The sequence below is a fragment of the Pinus tabuliformis genome, chromosome X, assembly GCF_031772625.1.
Source record: "Pinus tabuliformis cultivar Carrire ecotype Pingquan chromosome X, CPIR1, whole genome shotgun sequence".
In the NCBI taxonomy this organism is placed as follows: Eukaryota; Viridiplantae; Streptophyta; class Pinopsida; order Pinales; family Pinaceae; genus Pinus; species Pinus tabuliformis.
Genome location: NC_142308.1, coordinates 1,304,941,864 through 1,304,959,113, shown reverse-complemented (window position 1 = coordinate 1,304,959,113; position 17,250 = coordinate 1,304,941,864). Strand labels below are relative to the sequence as shown.

The 17,250-nt window shown below is 39.6% G+C and overlaps 2 protein-coding genes and 1 long non-coding RNA gene across 3 annotated transcripts; 1 reads left to right on the top strand and 2 right to left on the bottom strand.

Annotated features, from left to right (window-relative positions):
- Positions 1–739: 739 nt before the first annotated feature.
- LOC149144851 (uncharacterized) lies at positions 740–6,371 on the top strand. The gene is made up of 3 exons (XR_016264022.1): positions 740–877; positions 5,620–5,781; positions 6,153–6,371. It is a non-coding gene; the product is annotated as an uncharacterized LOC149144851 (long non-coding RNA).
- Positions 6,372–7,941: 1,570 nt separating this feature from the next.
- LOC149144850 (uncharacterized) lies at positions 7,942–9,367 on the bottom strand. The gene has a single exon (XM_089448121.1). It carries the CDS (start codon positions 9,007–9,009, stop codon positions 8,458–8,460), a length of 552 nt encoding a protein of 183 aa, XP_089304247.1. The 5' UTR covers positions 9,010–9,367; the 3' UTR covers positions 7,942–8,457.
- On the bottom strand, positions 9,179–13,465 carry LOC149144849 (disease resistance protein Roq1-like). Its single transcript, XM_089452285.1, has 5 exons — positions 12,683–13,465; positions 10,102–11,218; positions 9,676–9,969; positions 9,405–9,567; positions 9,179–9,297 (listed from the first exon to the last, which is right to left on the bottom strand). The coding sequence occupies exons 1-5, from the start codon at positions 13,207–13,209 to the stop codon at positions 9,179–9,181; spliced, it is 2,220 nt and encodes a 739-aa protein (XP_089308411.1). The 5' UTR covers positions 13,210–13,465.
- Positions 13,466–17,250: the final 3,785 nt, after the last annotated feature.

The following is a 17,250-nucleotide window of genomic DNA, read 5'->3' as shown; positions in this document are numbered from 1 at the left end:
CCCGTTATTCGAATTATGACATCACTAACTAACTTTGTCTTCATACTTGTCATGGTAGTGGATGATGAGTAGGATTCCCCTCATTCAAAACCAATTCTCCTTGATCCAATGTGGCACCTATATTTGCCAACGAATTTGCCACTAGGTTAAGGTTACTTTTAATGTGAAAAAATTCCACACTATCAAAATTAGCAATTTGAAGACTAATCCTATGTAGAATGGGGATTTGAAGCTGCTCTAAGTTCTCCTTAATCTTGGCTACCTGATAGATTACTATCATAGAGTCATCAAAGACAGAAAGATGACGAATTTCCTTTGAAATTGCCAAATCTAATCCTTTCCATAATGCTAAATATTCAACTGAGTTGTTGGTTGATGTGCCTAGGCCCCAAACATATTGGATCACTCTTTCTTCATCAAGGCTAAAAATAATCCCTGCTCCATTAAGAAACTTTTTAACTTCCTTCAACTTAGACTTTTACCAAGTATATCATATTTTTTGTTATTAATGTTTAACTTAACACTAATTAATTTATCTTAGGTTAAATTATTTTATTTAAAATAACTTAAATTATTATATTTAAAAATATTTCAAAAGTAAATATAGAATATATTAGAGGCGCATTTACGAAGATTTTATATCCATTTTAAGGTTTGATTAGATTTATTTTAGAATTAAATTATAATTAAAAAAATTATACATTAGATTTGCAAATAATTGGTTCAAGTATGACTTTGTTAGAGGGCAACAGAGCTCCATGCTGTGCCATTTTTTTGAAGTCTCGATTAGATGCCTCAATAGCTCACGGGTTACTCTGAACCAATTCCGCAGGTGAGAACACGGGAGTGACTTCAAGCGCTTCATTCAATACAAATGGTAAACCATGCTCCACCTTAATCCCATCTGCATGCGCTTTGAAATTGTTGCTCTCCAACCAAATTTTTACAATGCATTTCTTTAGTGGCCCATTAAATCTCTTTTTCTCTTACTAGTTATCTGCGTACCATTGATAGACTGCAAGACAGCCCGGTTCTCATGTTTTTCATCCACTAATCATTTTTGAAAACAATCAATCTGAGCGGGCATCTGCAAAATCAACCAGGTGCCCTTTTGCACAAAATTTCTACAACCACAAAACACATTCCTGCTTCTCAGTCATCGACTATACATTCACATCCAGATTCAGAATTTGAATTCAAAATATTGAAGGTAAAATACAATATCAATTTTGATTTGAAGTATTTTGGGATTGATTTAGCATTACCCATTTTGATTCATAGCAGCTTGACAAAGGCAATTGACTGTAACATTGGGCTGCCTCGTTGGTATAGGAGGAACTTGTAATATCCCAAACATCAAAATTTTTAATAGATCTGGTACACTCTAAGTGTTCTAATAAAATTCTTGCAGTAAAAACACTGAACACAAAACAGATCTGAGAATGCAGCCTCTTATTTATGTAAATAACTGAAAACAAAATTACATGCCCACATAAGACCTGCTAAAGCCCGTGTTTGTGGCAAGTATGGCTTCCCATCAACAGGGAAATTAAAGATACTGAAGCACAATCATGGATCCTGGATGGATCCACTAGAGAAATCTCACCCACGGGGTTTTCGTCCCTGGGATCAAACTGGAACTAGCCATGCCAAGTTCTCAACAAAACACAATTAGATAGATAGACTCAGAATGATCACACTGTTAGGCTCCTATCCCCTTTTATAGGCTTGATGGACTCTCTAGAGACTTTATTTTATTGTTTTCCCTCAAAAAACAAAGGCAAATACCATGGGCCAATGCCATGGGTGAATACCATGGTAAATACCATGGAAAGATTTTGTCCACTTTGACCATATCCAAAAAAGGGAATATTACAAATCCTCCCGCCCAAAGATTGCTTGCCCTCAAGCAATCCACTTCTATCCATAACAGAAGCATTTGTATATTGATACCAGGATCCCATACAACCTAGTGTGTTATTCCATGCCTCCATGCTAAATGATCCTAAATGGATCCTTCGATACCTAGATCCCAAACAATCCTCTAGTCAATCTTGCCCCCAATAGATTCCCCTAGATCCCAATGCCACCTAAGTCCTGGGACCTGTGGGTTATGATACCATCTCAACCCTCCATCATTGCTCGTGCTTAAGGGCCCAAGCTGCAATATGCCCTTGGATAAGAGTATCCCATCAATAGAGTTCCAACTCATAATCTCTCGCCAATCCATCTCGTGGGAAGGATATAATGCATGAATGCCTACACATGGAATAAGTCTACCATGTTGATGTTGCCTGATGCTCAACTCATGCTGCTCCACCCGATCACCCAACATGATCCATTTGTAGAACTCTACCTTGTTATCCCCAATGTATAAAGGCGGGTTGGTAGTGCTACAAGCCTTATCTATGTACTCCTGTAGAGGGTTGTTCTAGAACTCCCAACTGTACTCCTCTTGCTGCCTTGTGAGGGACTTGAGTCGTTCCTCAACACTAGACAACTTGGTCGTTGATTCGGCACATACCCCTATGAGCTCCTCAATTTTTCTATTTTCCTGTAAGACAGTGTCTCGGACTGTCCAGACTCTCTGCTTCAACATCATAAGATTTGTCTTGAAATGCATGATCTTTTCCAGAAAATCCTCTACTAGCAATTTGGGTGCCCTGCTGAATTCCTCTGTATTTGTCTGCACAGGATGCTCAACTATCATAGCTCCAACTTGAACCTTTGATCGACTTTCTTGAAATGGATTATCATGCATACTATATTTGTCATGCTGCCTCTTATGATCATGCTCATCATGCCGGTTTACCATTACTAGCTCCTCACTTAAGTCTCCTTAAATGTCTTCTTCCTGGCCTTCTCTACCTGTGGGGAAAATTTGTAGTCCATCCTCTCTGGTTGTCCAACATGGAGGTACTGGTGGACTCTTATTTACACTTGATTGCTCATACTCTTCATGGATGTCCTCTTGGAGATCTATGGACTCAGTTCTACAAGAGTCTACCACATCATTAGGAAGAATTACCTCCTTCCTTTCCCCATGTATTTTGTCAAGCTTGCTGATTATCATCGGCTTGTCCTGCAAGTCTCTCTGAATAACATTGTGTTGTTGCTCGCCATTTGTACTTGACTACTTGGATCCTTCAGATGAATCCTCATGATCTGAATCTCCTTTTGTTTTGTCCTTGTTGCCTCCTTCCTTTCACCTGGACATGAATGGTTAAGTGCCCAAGATCCCTTACAGATAAAGCATAGTCCTTGCCTTCTTAGTTCATTCTTGCTACAAGTTTTATTTTCTTTGTTCTTGCTTCTTCCATCAATCCTCTTCAGCTCCTTCCTAGTCAACACTCTTCTGAGCAATTTTATGTTTTGCATGACCAACTTTTTGACTAGATCATAGGCGGATGATGATACAATTAGTTCCTTTCTCCAAATGATCAACAAATTGGATCTTAGTATCTTGCAGATGTCGACATCTCCTTCTAAAAACAATGACATAATCTTTTGCATGCTTGTTTTGACACGATCTGGATGAGCTGATGTAATGCTAGTGTAAAAGTTCTGGAACACTTGAAAGATTAAGTCCTCACATCCCAAATTTAACATGAATGTGCCAAAGCTGAACTCTGCCATGAGTTCCAAGATTTTGCACTGCTTCTGAAAATCAGGAAGCATGATGTTGTTAAACCCCTGAAGGGCTTCTACTATCAACTGCAATATATCTCTCATGATATCATTATTGTAAGGCAATAATGGTGATGTTAACGCTATGATCCTGCTGAGACAAGAATCAACTGTGAGCCTGACCTCTCCACAAGGATGCTCCCAGAGTTTGGATTGTACTAATGCAAGCATGGATGGCTTGAGAGCCCAACTGAGTTTCTTCCATTCTGGTTGTCCCACCTTGGATAAACACGTGTCTAATTCCTCCAACTTAAGAAGGGCATCTCCTGACTTCATACACTGCAACTCGAATCCAAGTGCAAAGAGACACTTGCTTCTGATATCTTCCTTCTGGATATCCTCTGACTGTTGAAGGATAGCATGGATCTTCTGAGAGAAAGGCTTGTTGTTTTGCTCTTGCTTCTGATTTGTAAGTTGTTGCCATTTGTGATCCACCGAAGTATTGCAACGTAGAGGACTAGTGGTACTACTATGTTGATTCCTGAGGCGTTTCCAAAAGTAAAGCGATGACATTATGGCTTGGCATCAATGGATTTCAACAGTTGGTCTTCTTCCTCTCTCTCCTTGGATTTCTTCAATAAAATTGATTTACCTCCTTTAAGCAGAGATAATAAACCTTTGTAGAAACAAATTGTTCTCCTGCAATAATGACCTTGATCTGGATCTCCTATGCGGTGATACCAATCAAATATGATAGGAGCAGATCAATTGGAACTTGGGTCCAGCTAGCTCAAGCTACTGGAGATAACATAACATAACATCCTTTTGAGAAATTGATTTATATTGAGCTTGAAAGAAAACAAATGATAAATCTTTAGCCTCTATAAGAAAATTGAACACCTGCAAATAATAACGAAGAAAATAATAACCCAATGCAACAATAGCTGGTGTAGAAGAAATTCTCAGCGCTGTTATTTTTCCTCCCAATTTGATGGCTATAGGTTTACTCATAGAACATAGAGCTCTAACACGAGATCTGGGTCTTGTTATTTTTCCTCCCAATTTGATGGCTATAGGTTTACTCATATAACATAGAGTTCTAACACTAGATCTCGGTCTTGGCTATGAGTAATGCTCCAGATTTGCTCGATACTAGAAACTGTCTAACATGTTTGGCCAAAGAACTATCCTTTTAACTAACCAAGTACTATATATGAACACATGAACACCATTGAAGATGCCCATATCCATATCCAACATGATATTGAACCTAGCCAAGAATCAAAACCAGCCCCAGGTATTAAATGAGGGAATTTATAATAGTTTCATCATCCCTTTAGTCAACAATCCCTTAACCAAATTAGCTATCGACCAACCATAAGGAATTCTGTTCAACCAAATACAAAACAGATCTGAGAATGCAGTCTCTTATTTATGTAAATAACTGAAAACAAAATTACATGCCCACATAAGACCTGCTAAAGCCCGTGTCTGTGGCATGTATGGCTGCCCATCAACAGGGAAATTAAAGATACTTAAGCACAATTGTGGATCCTGGATGAATCCACTAGAGAAATCTCACCCATGGGGTTTTCATCCCTGGGATCAAATTGGAACTGGCCACGCCAAGTTCTCAACAAAACACAATTAGATAGATAGATTCAAAATGATCACAATGTTAGGCTTCTATCCCCTTTTATAGGCTCGATGGACTCTCTAGAGACTTTATTTTATTGTTTTCCCTCAAAAAACGAAGACAAATACCATGGGCCAATGCCATGGGTGAATACCACGATAAATACCATGGGCAGATTCTGTCCACTTTGACCATATCCAAAAAAGGGAATATTACAGAACTTCGTTATTCTCGTTATCTGAATGTCTAGAACCGTGTTGTCAAGGTGGGTTATGTATATATAAATAGATAGATTCCAGTTGCTTTGTATTTCTATACTCTTAACAAAAGTAATTATTAGTTGTTTTGCATTTCAGCACCCACCGAGCAAGGAAGAAGTAGCAGATCCCAGCAAGTGTGAAAGAAAAATTGTGGAGTATGATATTGTGGGTGCAAAAACTCGTTCCTTCCATTTTTGTGCTGTTTTTCCTTATGACACCCTCACAAAATCTGTTACCATCATCAAACAATATGCTCAGGTAAAATCATACTTATTGACATTTTCAACATTTTTGTGAGTTTAAGCCCATACAAAACCTTACAAATTGCTGCTCAAGTAGGTGGGGTTAGTCTGACATGAAAGCAAGTAGTGATCAGAGTAATAAGGTTTTATCAAACCAGCTAAGAAGGAGATATTTCTGGTATTGGTGAATTGTAAAGATAGACACTGATGGAGGAAGTGTCAGTTTTTACCAGTAGTGCATAGGGTCAAGATCTTCAAGATGAGATTTGAAGCTTTGTTTACATTTCACTGTTTGGGTTGGAGCTTTGGGACCTTGATTTGTAGATTAGATCACAGTTTATTGAGTTTTTCTTGCAATATCATTAGCCATTGTTGTGTTGGCTTTAGGGGGTCAATTGTTACATGTATGGAGTTCCTTGTGGCATGCTGTCAGAAAAACATCAGTCTTTAGAAGACTGTGAGAATGGAGCTTTCTGAAGAGGTAAGTCGTTCAGTATTAATATTTTTATTTATTTTACAATTTTGTAACAATGTGAAAAAAGTGAACTTTAAGGTGCTAAGTAGACCCAGAAGTGTGGCAGCAAATTAACTGCACCACCAAGCTCTACATCCTACTGTTTATTATGTATACAAGTCAGTGTTTATTCATAAATAGAATTCATTGGATAGGTGGATTTCTCCAGAGTCCAGCGCTATTCTTTTTTTCTATGGTGACTCTTGGCCTATGAAATTTATGTATCCCTCTTTACCGTAATCACACAGAGTAAACCACAGTTTCAGTTCATCTTTCATCAGAATTCTCAATAAGCCGGTGAAATTTATGTTATCTCCCATTTGGAGTCTGGACTAACCTTGGCTGCATGGCAAGGTGTTCTAAACCCAATTTTAATAATGCAAATGTCAAATGAGTCAGTTCTCACTATCTCTAAACTTTATCTTAGCAGAACTACATCGTTTAGCTGAGGTCAAGCAGGACTGTGAAGGCTTTTTTGTATTTCAACTTTCAGTCATCGTTGGTTTAGGCAGCTACGGCATTGTGCTTTTTTTGGTCAGACATAGTAATTCACTGTTGGCGGAGGTTGGCTGGAATCCATAACAGAATCATCAATGGAATGCACATGTTATTTGTAGGCACAACTGCAAGGGGGAAATCTAATGAAGTTTATACCTGATGATATCATCCCGGTCTTTTGGAGGTAATGTTTATAGAATCCATGATCTGGAAATATAAAATGTTTGTTCTACAAATAGATCCTAAGGTTGGGACTCATCGCCTTTTACTTTTTGATTTATTGCATCATATTCCATTATTGTTCAATCGTAGATCAGCTCTCTAAAGCTGCCTCTTAGATTCAATTCCCACTTCTAATGGTTGCTCTTGATCTTGACTTACATACCATACCAATGTCACTGCGAGCTGATTTAAATTGCTCAATCCATATTACAGAGAGATGCTAAGCCTCACCCGATGGATCCAGAAGAGGTTATTGAAATATTGACAGTGGATGTACCATCCTCGAAATCGAAAGAGATTATGTATGGTGGTTACATGATGCTTCCTTCAGTCGTCACTTGTAGTATGGTTTTGAAGTACCTTCAGGATAGTCTCATAATATTTCTTTTTACATAAAAATATTATTGGCAAAACTATGGGTTGTCAAAATTCAGAGTCCAAAAACATGAGACTTCAATCGTAATCATTTGATTCAATTTGATTTAATTATTAATGTTTTTATTTTTATTTTTTTTATGTAGAATCAAAATATTTATATAACATCCACGGGGTTTTGGATAGACGGTGATTGGGTGCTCTGTTTAAAGCACCTTTGATATGAAGTTACTTTTCAATTTCCACCTAATTAGAAGTGATATATTAGACATGTTCCTGCCAAGCTTAAAAAAAATATTTATATAAGAAGATAAGACAAGATATTACATCTCTTCCCTACTAAATTAAAAAGCACCTCTAAATACAATAATTTTTTCAAAAATATGTAGAACACCCAAATATAATATATTATCATTTGCTAAAACTAGTTTCAAGTGTAAAATATGCATCAAAATACCCACATTCTTGCAAAGCTGTGTAAAATCAAATCATATGCAACGCATCAAAATGCCCCCATTGTTGCGAAGCTCTGTAAAATCAAATCATATTAGCAAGTTTTAAGGGAAATATTCTCTCCCTCATAAGGTATCCTCAATCATTGGTTCTCTTGCCAAGCCTAGCATCCAACAGTGCAGTAACTGACAGGCCCGTTTTCCTGCTTGCGCCAACATGTCTTAAAACACCACATGAAATGAAATGAAGTGCAGACCTTATGATTAATTAAATACCTTCGGAGGTTAATGACTCTAGCTCTGTATGCAGCGTGCAGTGGGCACTATTGCCACCTGACCACGATTGTAATGATAAAAAGTGCTGTAATATCCGAACACTAGTTTATTTGTTATAAGTTTGGGATATTTTTGGGTATATTTTACTGTTTAATTTATTCAGAATTGAATTCTGCAGAAAATCATAAGTTCCAGTTATGAATTTATATATCAACACAGTCCAAATGTCCCTTAAAATTTTCAAAATGCTGAATTCATATATATATATAATCAAACAGATCAAAATTCAACTCACTGTCACCAAATTTCGGCCAAAACCTCTGGAACGGTATAATGTTAGACAACGCCTGCTTTCTCAGCTTTCTTCGCTGGAACCTTCTTCACTGGAGCTTTCATCACTGGAGACTTCTCGCCAGCTTTCTTCAATAAAGCCTTCTCCCAATCGCTGGCGCAGCTGCTCGACTACTCCCGCACCCCATTGCAGTTGGGGGCATTGAAATACAATAAAATTCTCCAACGAACTCAACTGCTCAACCTTGGGTAGCATCTGTAAATTGGAACAACAGGCCAAGTCAAGAATTCGGAGTTTCTTTAAGTTCCCAATCGAGTCTGGGAGCCACAGCAGAGAGTCGCACTTAGACAGAACAAGACTTCGGAGGCCAACCAGCTTCCCAACTGAGTCTGGGAGCGTCTGCAGAGAGGAGCAATTAGACAGGATAAGACTTTGAAGGCCCGCCAGGTTTCCAACCGAGTCTGGGAGCGTATGCAGACTGAAGCACCGTCTTAAGTCGAGCTGTTTGAGGCCCGTCAGGTTCCCAACCGAGTCCGGGAGCGTCTGCAGAGCCGAGCACGCGGCCAAGAGAAGACTTTGGAGGCCCGTCAGAGTCCCAAACGAGTCCGGGAGCATTTGCAGAGCGGAGCACGCGGTCAAGTCAAGACGTTGGAGGCCCGCCAGTGCCCCAACCGAGTCCGGGAGCGTCTGCAGAGTGGAGCACTCGACCAAGTCAAGACGTTGGAGGCCCGCCAGGTTCCCAACCGAGTCCGGGAGCGTTTGCAGAGCAAAGCACCAGCCCAGGTCAAGATGTTGAAGGCCCACCAGGTTCCCAACCGAGTCCGGAAGCGTCTGCAGAGAGAAGCACCAGCGCAAGCTTAGATGTTGGAGGCTCGCTAGGTTCCCAACCGAGTCTGGAAGCGTCTGCAAAGCATAGCAGCGGTTCAAATCAAGGCTTTGGAGGTCCGTGAGGTTCCCAATTAGTGACTCTGGGAGTCTTTGCAAAGTGTTGCACTTTCCCAAGATCAGACTTTGGAGACCCTTCAAGGTCCCAACGACGCCTATCAAGGATTGCAAAGTTTGAAAGACACTGTTCAACAGTACAAGTTTTTCGAGATTCTGCAGTTTCCCAATGGACTTTGGAACATTTGAAAGGGGAGCGTCAATACACAATTCGCTCAACTGCAGAGGTGCCTGCAATGTTCACATACATTATTAAACCGTAAATGTCTTAAATGCAATCAATTTTTACGATTGGAAGAAAAAACATAAAAGAGATCCGGAAAAATTCAAGAAGAATACCCGACTTTCGTATTGCCAGAGTGCTTTCGAAAAGTTTCCCTTTACATGTAAAACTCTTAAATTCTTTATTGAAATGGAGGAAGGTAAGAAGGAGCTGGGACAGTTCCGCCTGTAGAGATATATTAGTTGTGGTAACTGCTGGCAAACACTGAATAGTCGTTCAACAAAACAACCTTCAGCCTTAAGCACCTGCAACCTGCTCATATTACTCAATAAACGAGTGCGAGCAGACTCCGCAAGGTTTTGGAAAGATTGTTCAAGCTCATTTCGGTCAACCATGCTAATTCCACGCACCTGAATTGTTCACTCGAAGCTGTTAGAAACAAGATTCATTCTTGCAAAGTTTTAAGAATTGAAAACTAACCAGACACAATTTTGATAACAGGACGCTATTTGGAAATCTGTCGAAAGCTTCAAAATACTTACAGGAAATTGGCCAGAAAGCTTATGAAAAAGGTTGTCAGTTAGGTTCCAAAATCTAAGCTCACAATCAGGAGGTTCGTTCTCCCCCAGATGTCTGCCCAGGTCTCTAAGGTGTTCATGCATCCTCAAACGGTTTTCACTGTCCACTTCCACCAAGCATCTGTTTTCCAGCGTCCAAAGACCCAACGTTCCTTCCCACCGGGATCCATTCCATATTCTAATGACTCTATCTCTGTCTTCTCCTACGAAGAAACAAGCAATGTCTAAAAATATCTTCTTCTCCTCTTCATCAAGACCGTCGTAGCTAATTTTTAGCCTGCCTTGTATATCATCAGGAAGTATGTTGGAGATTTTACGAAATTGTGCTTCCCAAAGTTTTAAATCATTTTTGCCACGAAGAAGCGACCCAATCACTTTAATGGATAATGGTAATCCATGGCAGAAATCCAAAAACTTTTCAACCTCTTTGTCAAATCCTACAGGGGGATGACGCTGGCCGAACGCATGCGAGCAAAAGAGCTCTCGCGAGTGCCTTCGATTGAGGCCTTTTAGAATGTATATGGATGACTCTGGGATGCCTGAGCTTGTGAGAACATCCTTATTGCGGGATGTCACTAAAATTAAGCTACCGGTTTTAAGGACATCCCTGGCTGGATAAAGTAATGCCTCCAACTGCTGAATATGATCCACATCATCTAAAATAATGAGAGAATCAGAAGATGGGAGATAGCTTCGGAGCTTTCCTTTACCTTGAGTAGTGCTGCGTATCTCCATGTCCTTTTGAGTCAAGTCCTTTAGTAGGTATTTCTGCAAGGTAGTTAAACGATTGTCTCTGATATCCTCTAAAAAGCAATATCGTTTGTAATTTGACCTTTGACGGTTATAGAATTCTGTTGCTAGGGTGGTTTTGCCAACCCCACCAAGACCCACAATTCCTATAACTCTAGTCTCCCCGCTTTCCCACTGCAGTGATACTCTGGTTTCAAATTCTCTTAGTTTTTCTTGCAAGCCTTTTGGATATTCTGACACAAACCGCGGTATTTTAACATTTTTCAACACTCCTTCCACCACGTCTTGAAGGAGCTGCTCTACCACAGGAAGGTTGACCCCTGTTTTCACACTAAAACCAAACATGAACAGCGGTTGAGCAACGCAGAACCAGTTTCAATTGGAAGGGCAGAACTAAAGATCTCAAACAAATAATACAAGAACTGAGTAAAGCGTGGGAGACTTGAACGGGAAGAAGAATTTCTGAACAATTGAGTGATGTATAATTTAAATTTTCTTTGACCTTTATGATTAACCCTATTTAGAAACAAATAGGGCACACTCATTTGTTGCTGGTATTAAGTGATCCTTTTCCAAATTGCCCTGAAAAATGCAAACGAAAACCGATTGCCAGCATTTTCCATACGAGTTATTGAAACATTCATTCATGTGCACAAATTAGTAAGCAACATACATATTAAATTCAAAGATAATAAAATAAATACACATTCCATGGCATGCTACATATAGTTCAATGCCTAATACATATACAAAGTAGTGAAATGTATTCAATGCTCTGAAGTATCTATGGCTCTGATCCCCGCATAAGCAACTAAAGTCTAGGAAGTACTGATTATCCATTTCCTGTAGAGACGCAACCAAAGTCTAAAAGTACTGATTATTCCTTTCCTGTAGATAAACAAGCTGTAGTGCAGAATATTAGCAAAGTGTGGGTGAGTCACAAAACTTATAAGCCCTCATGTGGAGTGGTAGAAATGGGGTGATTGAAAAAGCCATGGTGGGGTAGAGCAGCATGGCAGGAAAACGCGGCATGATGTTTATGATGGAAGGGGCCGAAAATGTCATTAGTTATATGATGATGGTGTGGGAAAAGGTGAGATCTGTGGTGTTTGTGGCACGGGGAATGATGAAATCTGTGATGTTTGTGGTGTGGCAAATGGTCGGTGGTGCTTGAATTTGCCCTTGCATTTGAGCTTGTGTTTGTGCTCAGATCTGTGGTGGTCATGGTGGTGGTGTTTGTGTTTGTGGCAATGTGGAGGGGTGGGGGAAGGGGAGAGCGTGAATGGTGAGGGTGGATACCCTATTTGATCTTTATGATTAGCCCTATTTACATGGTCGATCTGCATCCATCGGAAGTAATCACATTTTATTCCCCGGTTTGGCATGCCTTAGAAGACTGGGAACTAATTGAAGCCAGAAATTATGCATTTTTGGCTTTTCAGGTTCGTAGAATCAAACATAACAGTATTCATTATAACTGTGACAATTTTAGGAATTTCATTTGCTTTTGCTCTGTTTTCACTTGTTCTGCTCAAGAATATTTGTTTATTTGTTAATTATTTTTCCAAGAGAAGAGATTTTATTGATCTTATTACAGGAGGGCTTATTGCTGCCACGCGTACAAAAATAACCTTCACTGCCTTCATTCCCTTTCAAAATAAAAATAAACCAATAATAAGTGGCGATAAGTCAGCCTCCTTCACTGTGCAGAAATGCCCATGTACAGTGTCATCTATCTATCTATCAATTCAACAAATTAAATACTAAGATTTACATGGAGGGGTGGTGTTCTCACCTGTTATACGTCTCTCCGTCAAAACCTTTTATTTCTGCAACGTCAGAGAGAGCCTTCCTCCATTTTTCAAGTGTGTTGGAGATGTATCTTGGTTGACCATCAACATTTTTTTTCTCTTGAAGTTGGCATAAGGCTTGAGCGTAGACTCCCTTTCCGCCCTGCGTCCACCGAAGCTCTGCAGGCTTGACACCGTAGAAAACCGGGATAATGGTGGACTTGAAATTTGACATGGAGTCCACCATCAATACAAGCTCATCGAGGCACCATTTTGAAGACGCATAATTTGGAGAAAAAATTGCTATGTGCACAGTGGCTGTTCTAATGGCGCTTTCAATTTGAGGAGTTATATTCTCTCCCTCGCGCAATTCCTGCTGGTCTAAAAACACTCGCAAGTCATGTGCGCAAAGGCGATGGTAGAGATCGGTGGCCAACGTTTTCTTGACATCTGGGCCCCTGTGATTGATGAAAACATCAAACACATAGCTGTCGTTCTCGCCACGTGAGGAGGATGTTGAAGAGGAGGCCATTGGATATATAGAATAAGAAAGAAGTAAAGATTGAAGTTGTGTTGCAGAGGTTGGGATTGCGCACTCAACCAGCTCCTCGCCTGTAAGATCTCACAATTTCACAGCTCTGCGCCTTTTATCAATCACCTTCCGTTTCAATATCTCAATACTCAAGCCGATCTATTGAGATCTGGTCAATTTCTCAAATTCTTATTTAGCAGAAGAAACCGAGTCGTGATACAGATATCTAATTCAATGCCCTTTTGTCTTACTATTAAATTGTTTCTTAAATGGATAGATAGAAGGAACTGATACATCAAGGAGGACGGGGAAGTGAGAAGTTCTTAGGGAAATTTCCTCGATACTGCTTTTTCGATGCATGATTAGACATAAAGCATCTAACAGAAGTTCAGAGCAATTTCCTTCTAATCTCAACACACTGCTTTTTGGACTCTTGTCACCTATCAGATACGAGGACACATTGACTAGACATACGGCATCTCTTTTTTCCGAGGTAGACATAAAGCATCCAGCAGAAGTTAGCAATTTCCTCGAATCTTAGCACCGACCAGATACCTATCAGTACCACGCATTGATTCGAAATAAAGCATTTAGAAGACCAGTTTTGGTTGGCATTGGTTCGAAATAAAGCATTTAGAAGACCAGTTTTGATGGGCGTAGACGAGTTGGGAATCTAGTGACGCTTTTTCTCTTGGGAATAATCTCTTGACCTATAGGCTAACAATTTTTGATTGCTTCTCTTCATCTATGCATTTTCTGATATAATTATATTTATACAGACGAAGCTTGTGGTGGCGCTGGAGGAGATTTGGGCGGAGGTGTAGGTGGCGGGGCGGGAGTTGGAGGAGGATTAGGCGAAGGTGCTAGTGGTGCAGCTGGAGGAGAATTTGGCGGAGTTAGCGGAGTGGGTGGAGGTTTGGGCAATGGTGCAGGCAAAGGTGGAGGGTTTGCGGTGGTGCAGACAAGGTGGAGGGGGAGTTTGTGGAGGCACATGGGGCAGACTGTTATATCAGAAATTCTTAAATAGCATTCGTTTGTTTTATAAACAAGAGGGGTTGCGCGGCAGCTAGTCCTTGCTCTATGTTATTGTTGGTTGAAGTTGTATCTGGCACAAGTAGCATAGCGAGCAAAAACAATACTAGTTGGCTAGCAGATTGATTAAGCAGTTTCAGTAGTAGAGGTCGTTCAAGATCCCAACGCTGCGCCAATTAAACCAATGGAAGCACCACTAATAACAGAGTAAGCAGCAAGGGTTAAGAGACAGTTTCTCAAGATAGACGGTTGTAGTTCCGGTTAAGCTCTATGCTATGAACCATGAACCTGGTACTTTGAACATTGAACTACTTGTTATTTTCACGAACCAACCATCTTACATGAGCAACTCCTTTATTAAACCAGAGGGCTTTTATAAAGCTAATAAAAATGAGGAACTGGGTTATAAGGACATCTGTATGGCCGGGTCCCAAAGAGGTATACCCAGCGTTTTAGCATTATGAGCTAATCAATTATGAGGTTCCACACTACCTACCAGGGACTAGGCCAATAGTGAGAGTGAGTCATCAGGAAACGGTACTACGACGGTAAGTACTAGCTAGGACATTATACATCCAACATAATAGTTTGGTAAGTCCAGGTGTGACATCCAGAGGCTGTGAGAGAGGCAGTTTCTCAAGATCGAGACCCTGAAGCACCATAGCTTATACACATGTAGCAAGAAAGAGGTGAGCATTGCAAGTGGTTTGATGCATATATGACACCTCTGGCTGTGAGAGAGGTAGTTTCTCAAGATAGAGACCCTGAAGCACCATAGCTTATACACATGTAACAAGAAAGAGGTGAGTGCTGCAAGTGGTTTGATGCATATATGACACATCTGGCTGTAATAGAGGTAATTAGGGTCATCATTCATTATAAGAAATACGTGTAAGAATAGAGCTAATGTCATTGCCTATAATATTAGTACTATTCTAGTCATTAAGCTATGTTTAATACTAATACTACGTGTGATGTTTAACTATTGATTACAGTAAATACGTAAGATGAACATAAAACTCCATTGATTAGGGAAGTATGTATATCCCAGCTTCATACTAAGAGCTCATAATGTTATAACAAAGAATAGGTAAATACAGGTAGTTAATCTTAGAGCTTATATGTTACCAATGCTATGAGCTTAAGGCTACCAGCGATCTGTTAGTCCTATAGATTTGACACTGAACAATCCTCAGACTGTGTTTGTTGAGCAATTCGTATGCCATGTAAGAATTGTTTTATATTCTTGGATGAGACCAAGACTTGTAGTGTGCCTATAATGACTAGGAAGTTAGGAAGGATGTTGAGAATGTCAGCTATGAAGTTGATTGAGGTAGTCACAGAACCTATGAACATGCCTTGTATCGATGCATAGTAGCAAGAATATGGTTTCGAGAAGAAGAAGGTCGGGTGCTTAGGATAGTGTTGTCTAGACAAAGAAAAAGTTGGCAGCATTGGAGGCTTTGGTGGAGACAATCTTAGAAAAGACTACTCTATTGTGCGCTTTGGGTGACCAAAAGCATGGTGTTAGGCGCATGAAAGAGGTGAATGTTGCAAATGATTTTGTGCATATATCACACACTGTTTTTTGCATTGATAGGAAGGCGAATATGAAATGATCATCAATATGTCCCAAAGCATTAAGCTAAGACAATAAATGAATATCTATTATTTGCAACATCCAAAGCATTAAGCTAAGACAATAAATGAATATTTATTATTTACAACATCTAGTGATCAATGATACAACATCTACAGAGCTTAGTTTGTCGAGAAGGTAAATTAGTTGGTCCATAGGATAGATAGTTACTAACTTTGCAATTGCTTTTCAGTAAGCAATCATTACATGCTGAGTATCATGTCATCATGCTTTGCTTTTGTAGATCGGATAGGAAAACGTCCAACTTACAATTGTGAAGAGATTCTGAGTATCATGACATATTGAACTGCAACATCCCACCTTGCTCATTGATCCCAGGGTTCAGATTGATGACACAAACACCAAAAGCCTTGTAAGTTTGCTGCAGATTGCAAAAATTGCACTCTGGTTACATTTTCAAAGTGCCAACCTATTCTGTGAGCTATTATGGGGTGTGTATACACACTAACTGCATCATCCCACCTTGCTCCTTGATCCCAGAGTTCAGATTGAGCACACAGACACCAAAAGGCTTGCAGGTTTGCTGCAGATTGCAAAAGTTGCACTATGGTTACATTTGCAAAATGCCAACCTATTTTGTCAGTTGTTTTGGGGAGCATGGTTTATGAAACAAAATGTTGAAACAATGCAATTTGAACAAATTTCATGAAAAGGCAACAACAGAAGACGAGCACCATGGCAGGTGGACGCATAAGATAACAGAAGAGATTAACCCTCTTTGACAGTGAAGTTGCATCATTCTGTATGCAAAATGACATTTGAACTATCCAACACAAAATTGCTTTGTACATGGAAGTCTCGTAGGTTGTATGTAACATCAACAATGTCTTTTAGATACTTTTCATATGTCATATCTGTTAAAGATGGACAAAGCTCTAGTAGCAAACCGTTTTTTCAGAATGCACTCGTACTGAACATTTGCCTTTGTTTGGATAATGTGCTGCAATTGTAGACAACGTCGATATGTGGTTAACTCTTTACATGTGAAACAATCAAGTTTATCCGCGAAACTGTTCCAAATGTATCTGCTGGGAAAGAGCAATTGTTGCAAATTGTTACAAAAGGATCTGCATGAATGTTTGCTATTGTCAGCATTCCTTCTACCTGGTTCATGTTTCAGTGTAGTTCTAGCAGATATTGTAATAGAAAATGATAGGAGCAAAATAAATAATTCAACAAAATTTATATTTTGTGAAACATGAAACAACCTTTGTTGTTGAGACAATTAGCTTGCTCAGATCTGCAAGTACTCTGTTCGAGTTGACAGTTGTTATAAAAGTGGATTTGCACGTGCGTAGTGATCTGTGTTCTTTTCCTCTAACAACATTTCGAAATGTAGGTTTTAACCC